A 23,107-nucleotide genomic window follows, 5' to 3' on the forward strand; every position below is an offset into this window, starting at 1 on the left:
GGGTTAGCCTAAAAGAACATTGCACACAGCATAGCAATTAAACATCTCTGCTCCCTGGGAACCCAGCACCCTCTTTGGTCCCTCTTGTCAGCAGATCAATTTCTCCCTAAACATCCAGACCTTGCTAAAGGACTTAAGGGGAGGGTGCATGGGAGCATAGGGGACAATAACAGCTCTGGGAGTCTATTTTACAGGACAAATTCCCCTCTTCTGGTCAATGTCAGAAGGAGAGACATTAAAGCAAAGCCTGTCTCCGCTGTTAGTAGAAAAACCTGCATTTTCAGTTTTGTTTTCTTTTTCTGAATTTAAGAGGGGAGAGAAAGGAAGAGAAGACGGGAGGGATAAGGGAGGGAGGGAGGGAGGGAGGGAGGGAGGGAGGGAGAGAGAGAGAGAGATTATAGAAATGGAGAAGGAGGCAGTGGAGACAGGCCCCACAGAACTAGAAATGCCTCTTTCCCAGCTTCCCACCCAGTCCCCAGCTCTGGGGAGGTATTGGCAAAGATGCCTAGATTCTGGGTGATAAGAGGGGCTGGGGCTGGAGCACAGAAAGAAAGGCTCCTGTATGGGGCCCCATCCCTCCCTTTCTGTTGGCCCCATCATGGTGGCCACGACCTTCTCCCTGCCTGTCTGCCTACAAGCCTGCTTCACATGACACAGTAGGGTTCTCTGGGAGCTGGGGCACCTCCTGTGCCCCAGCAGGGGGCATGAGTCCTCAGGCACTTCTTGAGGTCCTTGTTGAGCAGGAAGCAGACGATCGGGTTGACGGCAGCCTGGGCGAAGCTCATCCAAACAGCGGTGGCCAAATAACGGTGGGGCACGGCACAGGCTTTCACAAACACTCGCCAGTAGCAGGCCACAATGTAGGGTGACCAGAGGAGCAGGAAGAGCAGTGTGATCGCGTAGAACATGCGGCCCAGCTGCTTTTCACCCTTGACCTCGTCCATGCCCAGCAGGCGGCGGCTGGCTGCGTGCCCATTCTGCCGGATACCCAGCAGGGTTGGTGGCATGGGCCCACGGCCAAAGCCGGCGATCCAGTTGGCAGCAGCCTGACCGGTAGCCCCAGGGCCATGGAATGTCCAGTTCTGACTGATGGCTGGCACCATCTGCACTGGCTTCATCTTGCGGTGACGGTACTCAAAGAGGAGCAGCTTGCCATAGACAGCATGTGTGGCCGCCATCAGCACAGCCAACATAAGCATGAAGCCCAGCGTGTCATTGGCCTTGAAGTAGCGATGCTCAAAGATGCATTGGTCCTCCTCACGGATAAACTTGTAGGTGCCCACATCGAAGACGGGTGGAAAGGCCATGGCCACAGACAGGGTCCAGGCCATGCAGATGACAGCTGCACATGTCCAGAGTGTCATGCGCTTGGCATAGAAGCGGTGGTGGGCAATGGCCATGTAGCGGGTGACGCTGATGCAGAACAGCATGAAGGCCGCATGGAAGCAAAAGAGCACGGCCATAAAGGCCACAATCTTGCAGCTGAGCGCACTGAAGGTCCATGAGGAGCCGTGGCGCACAGAAGCCAGCACAAAGGGGAAGCAGACAGCAGAGCGTATGCCGTCGGCCAGGCACAGGTCCAGCAAAAAGTAGTAAGGAGCCTTGTGCAGGGCACGCTCCTTGAGCACCAGCAGGGACAAGATGGCGTTGCCTGCCAGGCTCACGCACATGATCAGTCCCAGCAGCACCAGCTTCACATAAGCAGATGCTGACGGCGGGGACAATGCACCGCTCACCTCCTCGGGCTCTTCAGTGGTGTTGGCCATACTGAGAGGCAGGGGCTGCTTCCAACCCTACCGGGTCAGCCAGTCCGGTACTTGATGGGCCCCGTGGGACTCCATCAGGGGTCCTGCTGGGCTACACCTGCAAATAGGAAGAATGGAGGGGGGAGGTAGCGAGGGGGAGAGAGAGAGAGAGGAGGGCGGGAGAAAGAGAGTAACACATAGAGACGCAAAGAGAGTGGGAAAGTAGAAAATGGCGACAAAGAAGTAAATGAATAGAGATTGGGTCGGAAGTGGAGGGGATGAGAATGAGAAAAGATAAGAGAGACAGAACCGAAGAGACTAGAAGAGGGGGAGAAAAGGAGAAGGGATGGGGGAGAAAGAGAAGAAAGGGGTAGAAAGGAAGAAGTGGGGGAGGGAGAGAGAGAGAGAAAGATGGGCAGAAGGAGGGAGGAAAGAAAGAGAAGCAAGAGAAACACAAGAAATGTAAACAGTGAGAAGCAGGTGGAAAGGAAAGGTGAAGAAGAAACAGAAAAGACAGTGTTAGTGTGTTCATGAGGCCTCTGCAGTCACTCCCGGCTGGCCTGGTGTCACACCCTGTGTGGCCCACTGCCGCTCCTACCCCCTCCTTGCTGGATGAGGGTGCTTCATCTCTCTGGAAGTACTTAGTTACCTATTTCCTCCATAGGTGGATGTATGGGCTGGGAATACTGTTGTGTTTTTTCTTCCCCTTTGCAAAGCACTGAGGATGTGTTCTTCAAACTTTTTTGACTGCCACCCACAGTAAGAAACACATTTGACATCACAACCTGGTACACATACATGCATGTGCACACACCACTAAACCTGATGTCTCACAATAGAACTGATCCTATGTTTAATTGTACCCATCAGTTCCTATTCTACCTCACATTTTTGTTACTGCTGGTAGCCATTAATTAACAGGTTTCTTTACTCATGATCAGGAATGTGCTTAGCATGCTTGAGGAACAGTGTGAAGACCAGTGTGGCTGGAGTGGGACAAGTGAGGGAGACAGTGGTAGAAGTTGAGGTCATAGAGATAACTAGGGCCAATTGTTAGGCCATGGGCCATGATGGGGACTTTGGGTTTTATTTTAAGTGAGGTGGGGAGTATGTGTGAGTATCAAGATGTAGGTATACTTGTATTCATTCTTTGAAACATGATTTATTGAGCATCTACTGTGTGCCCCTGTGGAGCTGACACTCTAGATAGTGAAGAAGGTACATAGGTGAAGTCACATGCCACTTAACAACATTTCAGTCCACAACAGACCACATACAGGCAGTGGTCCCAATGGGTTATACCACATGGCGTAGGTGTGTAGCAGGCTCCACCATGTACATTTGCAGGATTCCACTCTATGGTGTTCACATGACAAAATATCCTAAAAACACAATTCTCAGAACACATCCCAGTCATTAATTCACATGTGGAGGTAGAGCAGATGATGCTAAGTTCCTTTAAAAATCAATGAAGGGGGCCTTCCTTGGGCGCAGGGTGGCACAGGGGTTAAGTTTCAGCTCTATCAAGCTATCACCAGCCACTGCAGCATGAGTTTGATCCCCAGCCAGGGAGCTAACCCACATGGCGCAGCAGACCTCTCCTGACTCACCCACTGCTCCCCTCAGCAGTGTATTTCAGTAGATCTGCCTGTTCTGCTCCCTACTCTGTCTCTGGTGAATCCTCTCACCTCCACCACCACCCCTCCCCTGCACCTCTGGCCTAGACCCCAGTTCTTGTGTGCATAAATAAATAAATTTAAAAAAAAAAATCAAGGAAGGAAGGGAGCAGGAAGTGCTAGGGTTTGGGGAAGTGCAATTTTTGATGACAGGGAAGGTTTCACAGAAGTGGTGCTATCTGAGCAAAGACCTGAAGGAGGTAAGAGAGTGATTCACATGGATATCTGGGGTAAGAAAAGTCCAGGGAGAGGGGACAGCCAGAGCAAAGGCCCTGAGGTGGAACTACGCATGGTGTGTTTGAGAAAAAGGAAGCAAGAGTGGGTGAGGGGATAAGTAGTGGGAGGAGAGGCCACAAAGGAGGTGAAGCAGATATGTAGGCCACAGTGAGGACTTGACTTTTACTCTGAGTAAGATGGGCATCATGGCAGGGTTTTGAGCTGAGGTGAGATATGATATGACTTAGAATTGGATGGGCTCCTGCTTGGGATTGTGAAGAGCACATACCACATGGGTAAAGGTGGAAGGAGAAAGACTATTTAAGAAGCTCCTGCATGATCTCTTCCAGCTCCATCCATGTTGCTGCAAATTGCATGAGTTTATCTTTACTGATTGCTGAGTAATATTCCATGGTGTATATGTAACACATCTTCTTGATGCAGTCATCTATTTTGGGGCATTTGGGTTGTTTCCATAGCTTAGCTATTGTAAATAGTTCTGCTATAAACACGGGTGTAGGTGCCCTTTTGAATTAATGTTTCTGTGTCCTTGGGTAAATACCTAGGAGTGGAATTGCTGGAAATAAGTCAGAAAGAAAAAGAAAAATACCAGACGGTCTCACTCATAGCAGGAATTTAGGAAGCTTAAATAAGGGACCAGAAAAAAGACTAATTATAATAAAGTAAAAATCAAAATCAACAAGCAACTATAAACCAGAGACACACTACGGGGGGGAGGAGAGAGTAGGATCAAAACAAGGGGGTGGTGGGAATTGTATGGGGACTATAACCAAGATGAAAATGCATACATTGCGCAAAAATGAAAAATGATGTAAAAATATATAAAATAAAGAAATGAAAAAAAATCTTCATCTAGGGCCTCCCCGGTGGCGCAGAGGTTGAGCGCCGGGTTGCGAAGCTGCCCGCAGCCTCTGCAGCGCTGGTTCGATCCCCGGCTGCTCCCCGGCCACTGGAGGAGGGTCCCACATGGCACGCAGACCTCTCCTGCCACCCGCTGCTCCCCTCAGCAGTGTACTTGGGTCCTTCTGCCTGCTCTGCTCCCCGCTCTGGCTCTGGTGAATTCTCTCACCCTCCCGTGCTTCTGACTGTACCCAGTGCTTGTATAAATAAATAAATAAAAATCTTTAAAAAAAAAAATCTTCATCTAAAGGAAAAAAAAAAAAAGGCTCCTGCAGTAATCCAGGTGAGAAATAAAGGCATCTTGTGCCCCTGACCGAGCTTCATTTTTTCCCTAAAATTCTTCCAAAGCACTATATAATTTACTTTGAATGTGGTTTTTTGTCTGCCTCTCCATATCAGAATGGACGCTCCACAAAGGGCAGAGGCTATAGACTCACACTGTCCTCTAGAAGAGCAGTGTATAGCATGTGGTGGGCCCTCAGGATAAAGCATTTAAGTCAACTGATTGAGGAACTGAATGAGTTGAGCTGGTCAGAGAGGGTCACCTGGAGGCATCCAGGCAGGATTTGCTGAAAGAGCAAGGGGAGGGGGGGACATGAAAGAGAGGGCACAGGCAAAGCTTGGGTGGAGGTAAGAACAGGAGAGCTCCTGGTGTGTGTGTGGGGTGGGGTGCAGAGGTAGTGAGGTGTGATAAGGTAACAAGGCAGATCTCAGAGAGAAGGCAACAAGGCAACTTAGCAAAAGTTGGAGAAGCTGAGAGCTATCTTTAGGGTTGGGATACACTTGAGGTTGCAAGAGGAGGTACTTGAGGGGATGTCTTTCTGTCCTCCTCTGCACTGTCGCCCAGCTCAATCTAACCTGGCCTGCACAGCCACGTGGAGCCAAGCTGTTTGGGTGGCACCCCCAGAGTCTCAGAGCTGGTGCCAATAGCCCCTTAAAAGTGGCTAGGGCAGAGGTTCTGGAGAAATGGGATTGATAGGCCCCCTTTCAGTACCTGAAGATGTGACCACAGAACTGTGGACTAGCTAACAACTTTGTGTGTATAAATGTGTACACACACACACACACACACTCCTTAGTCTTGGGGGAAGTAGGGGTAAAATAATAGAGATTGAATGTAAGAGAGAGTCAGAGAGACACATAGAAAGTGACAGAGAAATGAGAGAGGTTTATGAGCAAGAGGAGGATGGAGACATAGGAGGGAAGGAGAGAAGGGTAGAGAGACAGAAACAGATAAGGGGATTCTTACAAACACAACAGGAAGGGAAGAGGGTGAGGAAAAGGGACACAGAGAGAGAGAGAAACACGGAGAAAGCATGAGAGAAAGAGAGGGAAAATAGAGAAAAACAGAGAGAGGGAGGGAGAAAGAGATAGACGAGAGACAAGGCCAGGAAAAGAATATAGAGAAATTGAGATAGACAGGGTGGGGAACAACAGATATGAAAGGGATGGAGAGAAACAGAGGCAGAGATAGAGATGCACAGAGAGAAAGAGACAGATATAAAGATGTAGCTAGAGAGAGGGAGACATGAAGAGATACACTAAGACCTGCCAAGAAGGTGGGTAATGTGTACCCTGGAGTCTCAGTGAAAAGAAAAAACAGACACAAGAACAAAACGAAACAAAAAAACAAAAGCAGCAAACACACAAAATCCTGGTGTTGCCTGGAAAGATGGGGTAATTCTATAAATATTTGAGGAGAGGGGTGGTCTCAGCATATACCGGCAGCCACAGCCTGGGCCCATCCAAGGCATATAACATGTACACCCCCGTTCATGCCCGTACACCCCTGCTCATGCCCAGACACCCTTAGATAGACACACAGACGTCTACACACGCATTCACACACACCGACAACACAGCCTACTGCTATGAAAACCCTCGGACAGCAACACACATAGGGGCTTTGGTGTACATGAGCAAATAAACACACAGGTGTACACACACACACACACACACACACACACACAGTACAACCAGTACCCTGCCTAAACACCAGTGTTTGTTCTGGTGTTTACTGCCCCCTAGGGGACATATTGGAAATTTGTAGGTGCATTTTGGGTTGCCACCATGCCAGGATGTGGGATGCCTTAACATTTTGGGGTCCAGGGTGAGGATGCTGGCCACTCAGTGATATGCAGGGCAGTTTCCAATATCCATCATATGCCCCATATCCCCTAGGGCTTTGGACTTGTAATGAACTGAACTTAGACTCTAACTCTAACTTAGACTCTATTTCACAGATAAACAAATCTCCCCCTCAAATTTAATACACCCTAAATTATCCTGGAATGTTTGTTGTGTGAGTCCGGAGGAGATCACATTTTGTTTTGTGGTACATTTTCCTTGAGTTACTTACTATTTTGGAAAATCTCGCCCCTGGGCCTTTGTCTGCCATTTTCCTGCACTTTTTGCAAGTGGCAGCCTGATTTTTCCCTTCCTTCCTTCCCTTCTTCCTCCCTTCCTCCTTCCCTCCCTCCCTCCCTCTCTCTCTCTCTGTCTCTGTCTCTCTTTCTTTCTTTTTTTAAAAGATTTATTTATCTATGCATACAAGAACCGGTGTTTAGGCCAGAGTTATGGGGTGGGGGTGTGTGTGAGAGGATTCACCAGAGACAGAGTGTGGAACAGAACAGGCAGACCAACCAAAATACACTGCCAAGGGGAGCAGCGGGCTAGCCAGGAGAGGTCTGCTGTACCACGTGGGCATCTCCCTGGCTGGGGATTGAACTCATGCTGCAGTGGCTGTGGATAGCCCCATAGGTTGCATCTTAACCCCTGGCGCCACCTGGGAGGCCCTGATTTTTCTCTTTCTACTAAATCCACATTTATACATTATGTTATAAACCTCTAATTATTTCATTGATTCTCCTGGGGACTGCCACAACCAAGCATTTACATAATGAGATACAAATAAATTATTTTTGTTATAAGTCACTTTCCTTTTATTTCTAATTTATCTGTATTACAGTTAATACAATTAGCTATTATATAAAATACTATATGCATTTTCTTTTGCAGTCATATGTGTAGAGATTATATTATCTAAGAATCTCATGTCCAGGTAGTAAAACTATCTGTTACATAAGAGGGCCCTAAGTGTTCATATATAGAGACTCTCTCACACCCACTCACACAAATACATGTGCCTGGCCCATCAACCCACAATTATAACTTCTCTAACACATGCAACAAAAATGAACTCTCAAATCCTGTCAGATAGAGCCACATACACAAGCCTACTCACACAGAGACTCATATATACCCTTTGACCCAATATACTTATTCAAGTCCTCTCACATATTCAAACTCTCCCAACACAGGTATGTACACAGGCACACCTATCATCACATATACAAACATTGTTACACACATTAACACTCAGATTCAAAGTCACATATGCCAACATGCTCATACGCACTTGAATCCTGCCACAAAGGTACATACAAGCATATGTATCTTCCTCAGATAGCCAAAGATGTATTTGCATGGAGAAAAAATAAGCAAAAAGTAAAAAAAAAAAGCTCACATATACACACATGTACATACTCTAACACATAGGAACCAACTGACCAAATCATCTCACATAGATTAGGTACACTCACTAACACAGATACATATAGCTTGGCGCATATACACACAGATACTCATTCGTGTACACACTTACTCAAGATGTTTAGCAGTGCAACATACACATACCCTTTAGCAATACTATGAAAAACAAAGAAAAAACTACCCATGTATACAGACATATACAGACATGCATACACACACAAATTCATACAGTAATAGTTATATATATCTTGCAACAGGTATACACCCATAGACAAACCTGTTCACATGTTCAGACTATCTGATTTCTGCATGCACAGGTGGAAACATTAGCAGAGCTGTCCAGGGACCATGGGGAAAGGGAAATTGTAAATGTTTGAAGCACTTCCTGTTTGAAACACCTCAGATAGCCTGATTATTACTCTGACTGCTACCCATTCATCAGTGAGGATTTGTGGTTTAGTCTATTGTGCACAATGTTTATTTTTCTACTGATTTGATCTCATTCTTATTTTTCCACTTTATTTTTCTACAAAACTAGTGGGTTGCCTGAGTGTTGTTACTTATATTACATAGAGTTAGAAGAAAATATACTAAAAGAAAAATATAATTATTTTGTTAATTTTGTTGATTGGTGCTTCTTTTTAAGATTTTAAATATGAAAAAGTAGAAAAAATGAGGGGCTTTGTATTTTTTGGATATATACCCATAGTGGAATTGCTGGATCACAGGGTAGTTTTATTTATTTATTTTTTTTGAGGACTCTTCACACTATTTTCCATAGTGACTGCACCAATTTACATTCTCAGCAATAATGTACAAGGGTTCTCTTCTCTGCATATCCTCTCCAACACTTGTTTTTTCTTGTCTTTTGGATAATAACCATGGAGAAAGACAAACATCACATGATTTCACTCATATGTGGCATATAGTGAAACCAAACAAAGCAAAACACTAAATATAACAAAAATAAACTTTTGGACTATCGGATCAATTAGTGGTTACCATAAGGGAAGGGAAGGACTTTTTAAAAAACATTACAACAATATCATTTTCATTATTTCTTTGCTTATTTGTTGACTTACTTGCTACTGATTTTTAATAATAAAAATTAGCCAGAACTGGTGGAATTTCACAATAAATTATTATCTCTTGTTTTAAGGTAAAATATTTGTCAATAAATGATTAAAGCCTGACTATAGTTGAAATGAACTGATTCAGTAAAGGGAAAGCTAGGGCTGTATAGCTTTGTTTTATGATGCTGCTTTCTTAAGAATACAAAGACCAAAAATTGTTCTTTTGGAAAATTTCAAAATAATTGCAGTTTTCAGAAGTCACAAAGGTCTGCTGACACCTTCAATATTTTATAATCAAGTAGATTAAATTTTTAAGATTTTTTTCCCCATCGAGTGGACTTTTTGATTTAAAGCTTTCTGGAAAATCAGGAGACTCACACGATAAACACAGTAGTCTTCCCTCTAAGCCTCCTCTCCCCCTCAATGCAAGATGTCCCCCAATTTTAGCAATTTAATGAGGATTCCCTCGAATTAGCCCTCTCTTTCTCAGCTTAAATATCTGGCTTGCAAGGTAAAGTTATCAAAGGAAACTTCATAGAAAACCATGTTGGCCACAAAACACTATCACACAGGAAAAGATTTGGATTTTTTTAACCACCTGGATGTGCAAATGAAGAAACTGGATTCTTCTATGAGATGGGTGAGAACATTCTTAGATGGAGCTCAACCAGCTAATGACAGGGTTGCAATTTACAGGTAAACTAAGATGTCCTGCCTGTCATAGGTCAACAGTCTGCAGGGAAATTGTCCATACTATATTTGGAACCAATGAGGAAAAAGAAGTAGGAAATGGGCCAATTTCAATTATTGCTATCTGTTAGGAGACACATACTAAGCCATAACATTGTTTGAATCAAAAGGGTTTTCATTTTGTATTGCTGCACCTCTGGATGTTGATGAACTGTGCTTGGTTCATAGTACTAGTCAGAAACCCTGAAGAAAAATGAAAGAAGAACCAAAATAATGTGAGGTTGTAATATTCAAAGTGTCACACGAATTTTTGAAATACCTTGAAAATTTGCATAAATCTGTGGTCTGAAGCTGCTGTTGTGATGGCAGGAAGTTTATATCCGAATTTGTTCTGAAAATGCTACATTCATTCACCAAAGTACCCTCAAGTATAAGGGTTTGCCCAAAGTTCTAATTTTCACAGTAAATGATGTTAGCTGAATTTAGTTAAATCCAAGGTACTTCCCACCTGCCTGTCAGTTTTCTGTGAAGCACTGGCATCAGTACTCCCTTCTCTATTGTTCTAAACTTAAGTAAGGATTTTATATAAGAATTATGAGCTAAAAGGAAAATGTCAGCATGGCTTTGTGAATGATTTGATGGTTACTGGTTTCAACAAATGGCTCTTTGAGCACATGAATGAAATTACATTGAAACTTTTAAAGATGTTCAAAAATATATGAAAGTATATTGACAAGGTTTATAGATTTCAAGCCAAACTTCAACTGAGCAGAAGTGAGGTCAAATATGGTTCCCTGGATGATGTTTAGTTGATGCTATAAGATGAACACTAAAGGTTTTTTCTTTAAAAGATTTATTTTATTTATTTGTGCATACAAGAACTGGGGTGTAGGTCTGAGGTATGCAGGGGGTATGTGTATGAGAGGATTCACCAGAGACGGAGTGGGGAACAGAACAGGTAGATCTACTGAAATACATTGTTGAGGGGAACGAGACAGGAGAGGTCTGTTGAGCCATGTGGGTTAGCCCCCTGGCTGGGGATTGAACTCATGAGCAATGGCTGGCAATAGCTTGATAGCACTGCGACTTTAACCTCTTTATTAAGATGAGTAAAGTAGAGCAATGTCTGTGGCTACTTAGGGAAAAATACTCATTATTTTGAAATATTGAAGATGAAAATTTTCTGTTGGATTAAAAATTCATGAGTATTTATTACAATAAATTTCAGCATCACATTTTATTGAAAAAAAAAAAAAAAGCAGTAAATCTAAAGAAAAGGCCCACATTTATAGCACAAAATTCAAAGATTACCAATTACCCAAGTTCCCATTATTGATGAGAAAGAAGCTTCAATCAGTTAAAAAAAATGCTCTATGGCCATTTGCCACCACCTACTTATACAAGCAGTTTCTTATTTATGGTGACTACCAACAGAGAGAAGAGATCATGTAGCTATTTTGAGCATAAAACCTAGGTCTCTACCTGGCCATGCAAAAATCAAGCAAGCTATAAAAGGGAGATAAAAAGGAAGGCACTAAGAAGCAGTAGCTCCATTTCGTAAGAAAGGTTGGTTTGGGTTGTTTCCATAGCTTAGCTATTGTAAATAGTGCTGCTATAAACATAGGAGTGCAGGTGCCCTTTGGAATTAATGTTTCTGTGTCCTTTGGGTAAATATCTAGGAGTGGAATTGCTGGATCATATGGAAGCTCTATCTTTAGTAGGTTGAGGAATCTCCACACCGCTTTCCTTATTGGTTGGACCAGTTTGCACTCCCACCAGCAGTGCAGGAGAGTTCCTTTTTCTCTATAATCTCGCCAACATTTATTGTTGCTGGTTTTTTTTAATATGTGCCATTCTCACTGGTGTAAGATGGTATCTCATTGTAGTTTTGATTTGCATTTCCCTGATTACCAAATACCCAAAAATAGATGACTGGATCAAGAAGATGTGGTACATACACACAGTAGAATATTAATCAGCAATCAAAAAAAGATAAACACATGCAGTTTGCAGCAACATGGATGGAGCTAGAAGGGATCATGCTCAGCAAAATTAGTCAGAAAGAAAAAGAAAAATACAGGATGGTCTCACTCATAGCAGGAATTTAGAAAACCTAAATAAGGGACCAGGAAAAAGACTAATTAATACAAAGTAAAAATCAAAATCAACAAGCAACTATAAACCAGGGACACACTACGGGGGAGGGAGGGAGGGGTGTGGAGAGGAAGGACTAGGGTCAAAATAAGGGGGGATGCAATTGTATAGGGAATATAACCAAAATGAAAATGCATATGTTGTGCAAAAATGAAAAATGATGTAAGAATTATATAAAATAAAATATTAAAAAATAAAAATAAAATACATAAGATCTAAAAAAAAAAGAAAAAAGAAAGGTTGGTTTGGCGTGAAAGTTACCAGCCACATTCAATACTAAAAACTGCACCTGATGCTTCAGAGAAACAAAAATGGTGCCTGATGACTCCAAAGCTTGTGTTTGGAGGGGAACTTTGCTGACCTGCAGAATGTGAGGCTGTGTTTCGTGTATACATGCTAATCCTGAGGACACTAGGGAAAACTGTGTCTGAAAAACCTCTGTGGAATGGGTTTTACTTTCAACAGCATGCCTTCCAAGATCAAGAAGTGGCAGGCCACAATGGGAGTCCATATTTGTGCCCAAATTACCAATGGTTCTTTATTTCATTTGTTTTATTTGGGTTTTTGCCAAGAAACAAAATAACTTGACTTAGAAGATCTATGCTCAGTACCAACTGATTTATGAAATCATGATGAAAGTGACCAGAAATGAATCAAAGGAACATAAATCGAGGCAGTCATGACCAAAGGCTCAGAAGGGGACATGAAGGTTGATCACTACATATTTGCATGAGTGAATAAAAAAGTTATGTTTCCAGAACTGAGCTTGTGTTATGTAAAAAATTCTGAAAAGACTTCACTTGAAAGATGTATGCAAATTCAACATTTAACAACTCCAATAGAATTTTACATTTTTGAGTTGAACAGAACTGTCCTTCAGTATGCGCTGCCGCCACCACCCTTTGACAATACAGATCTTTGTGATGACCTTTACTTGTGAGACCATCACCCTTGAGGTAGAGCCCAGTGACACCATTGAGAATGTCAAGGACAAGATCCAAGAAAAGGAGGTATACTCTCTGACTTGCAGACATTGATCTTTTCTGGGAAACAGCTGGAAGATGGATGCACCCTGCCTGAGTACAACATCCAGGAGGAGTCCACTTTACATTTTGTCCTACACTTGAGGGGAGGTGTCTTAAATACCTCTTTTTAAGCTTTCAACAAATTTCATTGCACTTTTCTTTTAATAAAGTTGTTACACTCCCCCCCAATTGCATCTTTGCTTTCCTTACCATAATTTTTATAATATAAAGAAAATTTTTCCCAAAACCCCAGGACCCCTAAATCCTCTTTTGTGTACTCAGTGTGCCATGCAAATATTTCACTTTCTCTGTGTGCTGGGTTATGAATGCTCTAACACATACACATGTAGTCACAGTGCACAGACACATTAGTACACAGAGACAGATAGGTGCACATGGGCACATGCTGTGTGAAGATTCAAATTTGCACTCCCATTTACACTTATTTCAGTTGATAAGTGCAATCAGGTGCTCATCCACACACACAAACACACACATAGCAACCCTTCCTCATCTGCACAGAAGCAAGCATGTGTATATGTGCCAACCTACCAGCAAATCACACAAAGATATATACCACACACAAACACACACACAGATAACCACCCTCCTATAGAAATACAGGTGTAAACAGAGGCACTCACCAGTCACATGAGCACATGCAGGCACATATACCTACACAACCAAATCATATGGACCTACACACTCTCAGACACAACCATGCATACACAGACACAAGAACAGACAGACACAGAACAAGTTCTGTTCACAATCTATGGATCCAGGCCCTCCCTATGAGAGTTTAAAATCCACTATCTTACGCAAATTCATCCTCACAAATCTGCTCTGACACACATACATACACACACACAGGATAGGATGCTCTCCCATAAAGGCACATCACTCAGGCTCACTGCTACACATGCAGAGGCAGGCAGGTATGTAGAACAATGCAAATTTCATGCATACACACCTACACAGCCACCAATTCTTATAAACACAGAGACACAAACCTTAAGATAGACACACTTATTCATACACACACATATCCTCACATAACATAGATGTATACATCCTAGTGCATGGTCATATAGGCACAAACACTTTATATCCCCACAAACACACACACACCATCACATATAAACCAGGATAGCAACATTTTTACATTTACAAACACCCACCACAGAGAGTAACATGTAAACCACATATTTACACGTTGAGTACTACAAACCTGTTTACATGTTCAGGTAAAACATGTGCACACACACAGTTAAAAGCATGCTCAGATATGCAGACTTACCAGCAATGCAGGTAACACCTGCACTAACATGGACATAACTCTACCATAGACACAGGTGCATTCACTCACATGTTCATCTGTGTCTGCACTGAGAAAAATACACACAGGGCAAACTCCCTTCATTGAAACCTCCTAGAAATGTTTCTTTGTCATATACCTATGGTCTTATATACACGCTGGGACACTTATCTACAAATGCACTCTCACATACACACAAGCTCGCTCATTCTCTCACACATGCGCATGGATACAGATAACATGGCAAATACGCACACAGGAACTGTCCCACTCACATCTGCAAGGACATATCCTGTTACTTACACACCAGTACATGTGATAACTATAGTACTAGGTAAGGCTTTATGTGATCCAGAGCACTCATTATGTGCCAGGAACCATTCTAAGCATTTTTTAAACACCAACTCATCCAATCTTCACCCTGACACTGGAAGCATTGCCTTTATTTACAAATAAGAAAGTGGGACTCACTTGAGGTTAGGTGGTTTGCTCAAAGCCATACAGCTAATAAGTGGCATAACTGGGATTCAAATTGCGAGCCTAGCTCCAGAGACACTGTAGATGCAACTTACTCCCATGAAGAAACACATTCGCCTCATATACACATATGACACACACCACTTTAGCACATGCACACAGGTACAAACACACGTAGGCACAAACACAAACACGAATGTGTTCACATTTACAGACCCTCCAGTCAAGGAATATACACTCTAGGAAATATATGCACATACACATGCTAGCAATCACACACCCCATTTAGACACACCCACTCTATCAGACACACAAAACACCCAGATACACCACCTACACACTCTCCAGATAAATCCATACTCACATACAGATACAGTCACATTTTCAGACACATTCCCCACCCAAATATACCCACTCTCACACACGCTACCCACATATACCCACATGCATCTTCCCATCAAGATACACTCACACTTACATATCCCACACAAATTCACCTGTACGCTCTCTCACATACCACCCAGATACACCCGAGCGCTCTCCTTTATATAATTCAGAGAGAATCCACATATTCTTCTTAGATATACTCACATTCACATACCACAACCTAGATAGGCACATTTTCTTTCTCACACATACCATTCATATACACCCACTTTTGTACTTATGGGTATATAGCTGCCCTCTCTCACACACATCCCATTTAAAGATACACATCCTCATATACACACTTCAAATCCAGTCACAGACACAGCCACACTTATGCAAACTCCCAACCCAGTATACCTGCGCAAAGCCAGAACCCTCACACCCAACTCAAGCACACCTACAGTCTCTCTCACACATCAAGACCACATACTATTCAAAGACACTGTACTTACACACACCTCACACAATACACTCACAAATTCCTAACCCCGATACATACATACACAGATACCCACCTACACAGACACCCACTCATACACAGATTTTATCTATATACACCCACAATTTCTCATATTCTCTATCTCAATTTTTGTTTCTACCACAAACACCATCCCACTCACAGAGCCCCACCCAGATACATCCACCTCCTATACATAAGACACCATCCAGAATGGATCACCAAGACCACTGAGACGCATTCAAACCTATACATATCAGCTAGGTAACTCTACTACCATTGAGATACATATCTTCATTCACACATATGTCTAACACAAGCCATCACACAAACTCCTTCCCACACATCCCACTGTCCAGATAAATCTATGCTCTCATCCCTTCCACAACACCCAGATGAACCCACACTCCAAACACACTCAGATATGTCCCTACAAATGCTCTCCTTTAAACACTCCATCCAGTTATAAACAGACACACATACCCAAGTATTACACACCCAGATACACAGCCAAAGCTCTCACAGCATACCATCTAGATATAACTTACTATACACCACCACTAAAATACATCCACACTGTCACCTACTCACCACCAGATACACCCACATTCAAATATACGCCACCAAAATACACCCACATATTGTCTCACACAGCTCAGATGTATCCCCCTACTATCTCACACACCATCCAGATACATCCACATCTCACATGCACTCACCATCCAGATACACCCACTCACATTCCCAATACACTCATACTCACTCCCTGACCTGGTCAAAATCAAACTCTTACACTTTATCCAGATACACCTACACTCTCCTCCCACCAGATACATCTATGTCATCACACCCCCACCATGCTTAGAAGCACCTCTACTCTCTCCTAAACATACACAATCCAGTTTCCTCCCTCTCTTAATCGTCATTATCCAGAATAACCACCCCCACCCCCACAATGCAGACACACCCATATTCTCTAACACACACACATATCTTACCCACATATGCCCTCATACCATCCAAAGTTACCTCCCAATTACATACATACTCTCATACACCCCATCCCTCACCTAGATGTGTTCAGAGGCTCTTTCTTAAACACAGACAATCAAATATATTGCATCACACATTTCCATTGCCCGGATACACCTGTGCCCTCCCCCATCCACACACCACCCAAATATACCCATTTGAATGTCCCTAATACACCCATACTCCCTCATAACACTCTGCCCAGAAATACCTGCTCTCTTTTATATTGTTACTCTCAAACATAAACAAACAATACAAATACAACTACACTATCAAACACATACACTATCCAAATACCCCCTCACTCTTTTCACACATCCATACAGACCATACTCACATACCCTCAAATATATACATCCTCACACATATTTCCACTCAGATATACCCAAACTCTCCTATCATCCTCCATCCCAAAAGGCCAATGCTTTCACAGTGCCTCACAAACACACTATTTAACATACACCCACATTCACACTCACTCACCCCTCCCAAATACACCCAAATGTCTCACATACACATCCTACCCAGAAACACCCAGACTCCTACATACATAACTCAGATCCCTTTTATCCTCTTCCTCCTCATGCTCCCTACCTCCCTCTGCCTCTCCTTCCTTTCTTCTTCCCTCTCTTCCATTCTCTCTCTCACCAAATATACTACCCCTCCATACACATATGCCATTCTACCCACATACACTTTCATTTATACATACACATTCACATCTAGATTTCTGCCTGGATGGCGCACTTTGAGCACTCTCTATAAAAACCATTTACTAACCCTGGACACCATATTATGCCACTCTCTCCAGAGTCTTTGATGGTGGAGGAATGAGAAGGGAGGTCTTTGTATTTCAAGAAACCTTTTTCTGCAGAGGTCATAGGCCTATTCCCTAGTAGAGTATCAGCTATAATTGGTTCCCACAGCCTGAGTATGAATGATGGTAAAAATTATCCTGAGACTCCCACAAAAGCCCAGAGACATCCAGGGATAGGCAACTCTATATCACACCCAATGACACAATGAACAAATGCTGAGATGAGTTCCCAAATGTACACACACACACACACACACACACACACACAGACACGATCACATCAGCATATTCACACATACTCACATATGGGCACACTCATACATGTCAATACTCAGCTATGTACATGCTTATCAATGAGATGATGTATTCATATACAGACATTCTAACACACACACGGACTTATACACACAACTGGGCATATACAAACATGAGCATATTCAGATGTACGCAGACTTCTATGTGTACACAAGCAGACAAAGAAACACAAATGTACTTACAAAACACACAACCACAATCAGATATGCACACAATTTATGTTCATCCATACACCCGCATGAGAAGTTCTGAAAACAAAAGAAGCTTCATTTATACCTACATGCCCAGACCGACTTGGACACAAGGTTCACACATGCACACATGAAAGATAATCACATATTCTCACACTCTTGCACATATGTACAAGAATTGATCACACTCAGCACAGATACACACATGCAAAGAGATCCTCAAACACACTTATAGTCCAAAAGCAGCAAACACATATGTTCGCTTGCACAGTTCTACAACGTACATTCCAAAACAAACAATGGCATATAAATACAAATGGATATATACAAATAATTAGAATGGTATAAACGGTTCATTCACCTGTACATTCAAACAGGTGCACACACATGCATGCATATTAACACAAACCCTTAGATGTCTGTAAACACACAGGTAAATATACATACTGTTCACTAAAATGCACACACAACCAGATGTTAACAATTAGCATATATATACACATATATTTACAGACCTAGCCATACTCACACATTCAGAAATCCACACAAAACACATGAGACCTGCGCAACCAAGTATTACAAAATGTAACTACTCATGCACCCCACAATCAGACATGCACTCACACATAAAAGTATGCTACAAAGACAGACACATACACAAGTGCATCCATTCACCTATGCACACAGCCTTTGATACATATATATACAGGCACACACCACCCACATTCACACCTATATACAAATAAAATATGCACACACAGATATACCCAAAAAATACATTTTCATACTTAAAACATGTATTTCATATACTCCCCTACCTACTTAGTTCTCTTTATACTACTGTCACCATTTATATTAATATTTGGCTAATCAGATGTGGACTTATAGGTCTGTCTACAGACAATATATACCCAAACATGCACACACAGACATATACATAATTGAAAATGTTGGAAAATCCAAATGGACTTTCACACACAGGTCTACTCATACATCTACAAGTCAGACACACCCCCACAGAAGCATATTCACACATACACTCCCATGCATGCACGGACACACACATACATGCCTTTACAAACACAACAGTTAGATGTACTTACACTCATGTGCACATATGGGCACACAAAAAATGTATACAACCAGATACAATTAAGCATTCACTAATTGGACAGGCATACCCACACATTCTCAAACCTTCACTCTCATACATGTGCATTCAGACACGTATACCCAAAGACAAATGATTCCAGACATTCAACAGGCCTCTTTGGCTCAAAGAAACACACCCTCACTCAGGCTCGGAATCAAACATGTCCATTTGCTCACCCAGACAGACGTGCAAAGTCATACCCACTCCTCTGTACACACACAAGCCTACCTAGACACCCACACACTTGCATTCACTGTCATGTGGTCTGCTCACAATCAGATTCATACAAAATAACAGTACTCATGAACAGACACACACAAACACAATTCATACATAGCCACATGTTTCCAGTTGCATGTATATACCCACACTCAGGCCCACCTACCTCAGGACCATAGGCTGGGTCCTGTCTCGCACCAAATCAGAAAAGTCTACTCTGGACCCAAAACCCCACCCTTCCCTGCTCCCACAGAGAGGGTCTTCTAGACCTCAGTCTTTCTCCTTTTCCTGCTCCTCCCCTTCTCCAGCCACTCACCATTCTCTCAGTGTTCCACCCTATCTCTACACTTGGAAGCCAGCCAGCAGGCCCCACTCTTCCCCTACCCTAGGCACTAGGATAGGAATCCCCCAAGTCTCATCCCCCACAGATCTGGCTGCTGCATGGGTCACACCCCAGCTCTACCCATCTCAAAACCTTCAGCCTTGTCTCCAGGCCCTGCCAACCACTGACCACAGACCAAACTCTTGCCAAGTGTCCCCTCAACAGGCGACGCATACATCATCACGGCCAGGAATGCTGCAGGCTGCCAGCCAGGCCTCTGCTTGCTCATGGGGACTCAAGCCTCTCTGTGTTTGTGTGTGTGTGTGTGTGTGTGTGTGTGTGTGAGAGAGAGAGAGAGAGAGAGAGAGAGAGAGAGAGAGAGAGAGAGAGCGAGAGAGCACATACATGGCAAGTTCAAGGAAAGGAGGCTGGAGTCAGTGGGGGTGAGATACTCTGCCCACAGCCACCATTTATCACTCCCTACCAATAAGGAGTAACAACACATACTGCTTCTAAACCCCCTCCCTTCCCCCTTCCCACTTGTCTACCTGCTGCCCTCCCCATATTTCAGGGGAGATGCTGGAGAAAAGAGGCTAGTCTTTCCCTCCAAATAATCAATAACAATATTAATCATCAATAATCAGCAACAATATTGACCATGAACTTTGTTGACATTGCTTCAGGACCACTTCTATGCATATCCTTTATTTACATGCACCAACTCATTTGTTCACTGCACACACCCATGATGGAAGTCTCTTTGACAGAAGGAAAAACTGAGGTTCAATAACTGGCATACTTTCACTCAAGTAGCAGAACTAGTAATTGGGGAAAGTGTCCCTAGAGAATCCATGTTCTCTGTGTAGCAGGCTTTCCTGCCCCTCCAGACATAAGGATCACTGGCCGCTGTGCACAAGACCATAAGAACCCAAACACAACCTAGGCAGCTGAAACAGACATAGACAGTCTTGTGATGGAGATTGGGCCCCACACTGTGGGGACAACCATGTTGTGTCTGCCCCTGCAGATTGTTGCGTGGCATGGCCCTTGCCCCCAGAGAGCCTTCAGGCAGCCAGGGCCTGGAAGTTCTCCCTACCCCCACCTTGCCTTCCTTTTAGCTCTATAGTGGCTTCCTACCCCTAGCTTGGAGTCACAGCAATATCTTCAGTGATGAGTGAGCAAACTGTGCTACATGTGGGGAGAGACAGAAGAAAGTAAGAAGGAAAAGAGGGAGGGAAGGAGAGAGGGCAGGAGGGACAGAAGGAGGAAAGAAGAAGGAGTTGGGGGGGGTGGTCTGGCAGGGAGCAGCTTCTTTGTCATGTCTACCCACCTGCCTGCTCACACACACAGACAGACACACACAGGCCAAAGAACCTGGAAGAGAGTAGAGGAGGAGGAAGAGGGAGAGAGAGGAGGCAGCTGCAGGAGGCTAAGCCTGCCCAGGGAGCAGGCTTTGGGAGGGGAGCACTGCCTGGCTCCCAGGCATGCCTTCCACAGCCAGCACACAAGGAAAGATCAACATAGCTTCGCACACAAATGCAACCACAATGATAAAAACAGACCCTATGCAGGAAACAGGTGGTGGTTCCCTTTTTCATGGGACAAATTGAATTGGGGAAGATGGGGATGGCTAGTGGACTGTCCAGGCTTGGGTACCCAAGTAGCCCTTGTGATGGAGAGGAGAGAGAGAGAGAGAGAGAGAGACTAATATAGTCAGAGAGAGAGAGCATGGCAGTGATGGAGAAGCTGAAATATGTGTGGGGAGACAAGACAAGTCCCAGCCCCCCATCCCTGGTGGAGGGATGCTGATTACTTACCTGAGCTTTCTCAGCAGGGCTGTCTTGGAATCCAGGGAGGGGGCTCAAGCTGTTTCATCCAGGATAATCACAGCTCAAGCCACATTGTGGGACCCTCAGTGATCCTAGGCCAGTACACTCCTGCTTCTGTTGCCGTGGATACAACTGGGCTGGTCTAAATCGCAGACACCAGGGGAATCAGGCACCGGAGGGGTGCACTGGGCAGGGCTGGGGGTGTTGGGGAATACCAGGTGGGCAGCACACAGCCTTGGGGTACCCAGCTAGGTGGTAGGTGGGGGTACCGGCAGGTGCTTCCCTCACTACACACTCCCATCCCCATCTTTATGCCACCGCCAAGCTGGGAGGGGGGGCCAAAGCTGGTCCCTGCTACCCGTCTGCCCGCCTGGCAGCCGGTCCCCCCCCCCCCCCCCCCCCCCCCCCCCCCGCCTGTTGGCCGCCGCCTTTTGTCCTCAGAAGACACAGTCCCCGCGGGGCCTCTGCCAAGCCTCTAGCAGATGCTCAGGGTCCAGGGGCTCCTCCCTGGGAACACTCGGGCCATGGCCTGGGAGAGCCCCAGGTTGGGGGGGGGGCTCTCATCCAGGCTTACTCCGCTCCCCAGGCCTGGCGAGGATGGGGAAGAGGTTTAGGTCCACAGCCAGAGGCAGCAGCAGAGGTGGTGTTGGGGAGGGGATGGACGCCAGAAAGAGGGGGTGGGGTGGAGAGAGAGGCTGGCCTGATAGCTGTGTCCGGGTTTTAGATCCGGGTTGAGGAGGGTGGCTCAGAGCATCCGAGGGGGGGAGGTCCTGATGAGAAATGAGGGCACCATGGGCCTGCCAGAGGGACCCTCCTGGCCTAGGAACCACCGCAGTTTACATAAACTCAGGTCTCAAGATGCCGGGGACACCCGTCCTGGATAGGGCATCCTCGGGGATCCCGGGACACTTAGCTGGACCCCATTCGGTCTGTCTGTCCCCCCTCTACTCGATTTGCACGGTCCCTGCCTCAGGGGCGGGTGGAGGAGGGAAGGAGGGAAAGGGAGGGAAGGAAGAAGGCTGTGCAGGCAGGGAGACTCCCAGCCGCCAGCCTGGTCCTTCCTGGGGCGGGGCGGGGAGTGGGGAGCTGGCGAGGCCAGGGAGCCGCGCCTGGCTGGCTGGCTGACTGGGTGGGGATGCTGGCGTGGCGGCAGTGATGCCCGGACAATAGCTGCCTGGGGAAGTCTGACTCCGGCATTTTTGAGATGCTTGAGAGAGACGCCTGGAGGTGGAAAGAGGCTGCTCGAAGAGCAACTCACACAGGCTACAAGTGTAGGGGAGGCTAGGGGTGAAGGGTAGTCTGGGCTGGGTATTGGGCTGAATGGTCCTGGGGAAGTTTCTCAAAAGCTTTGTGTTGGGAGAGATTCTTAGATTTGTAGAGCTAGTACAGACACCTCTTTTGGGATGAGGTTCAGTGAGCATTTGCTCAGGCAGTACTGGAGGTGGGCTGGGGTTGGGGTTGGGCCCTGGGCACTGCCCAGCCGCTTATACTCCAGA

The 23,107-nt window shown here is 44.7% G+C and overlaps 1 protein-coding gene across 3 annotated transcripts; it reads right to left on the reverse strand.

The window, feature by feature from the left end:
* Positions 1-363: 363 nt before the first annotated feature.
* Positions 364-22,411, reverse strand: GPR173 (G protein-coupled receptor 173). Of its 3 annotated transcripts, none has more exons than XM_037512373.2 (3): positions 22,186-22,411; positions 21,600-21,753; positions 364-1,863 (listed from the first exon to the last, which is right to left on the reverse strand). In XM_037512373.2, exon 3 carries the CDS (start codon positions 1,764-1,766, stop codon positions 645-647), a length of 1,122 nt encoding a protein of 373 aa, XP_037368270.1. In that variant the 5' UTR covers positions 1,767-1,863; positions 21,600-21,753; positions 22,186-22,411; the 3' UTR covers positions 364-644. The 3 variants fall into 3 exon arrangements, 2 of the variants coding, with proteins under 2 accessions (XP_037368270.1, XP_037368269.1); XM_037512372.2 differs by lacking the exon at positions 22,186-22,411 and adding an exon at positions 19,972-20,087 and having other exon boundaries at positions 21,600-21,989; XR_008552010.1 differs by lacking the exons at positions 364-1,863; positions 22,186-22,411 and adding an exon at positions 1,870-2,063 and having other exon boundaries at positions 21,600-21,989.
* Positions 22,412-23,107: the final 696 nt, after the last annotated feature.

This window comes from Talpa occidentalis, unplaced genomic scaffold (genome assembly GCF_014898055.3).
Source record: "Talpa occidentalis isolate TD23 unplaced genomic scaffold, MPIMG_talOcc4v2.1 talOcc4.15, whole genome shotgun sequence".
Lineage (NCBI taxonomy): Eukaryota > Metazoa > Chordata > Mammalia > Eulipotyphla > Talpidae > Talpa > Talpa occidentalis.

Excerpts from the sequence above, each read along its gene's own strand:
- GPR173 (XM_037512373.2), bottom strand. The coding sequence starts at position 1,766 with ATGGCCAACACCACTGAAGAGCCCGAGGAGGTGAGCGGTGCATTGTCC.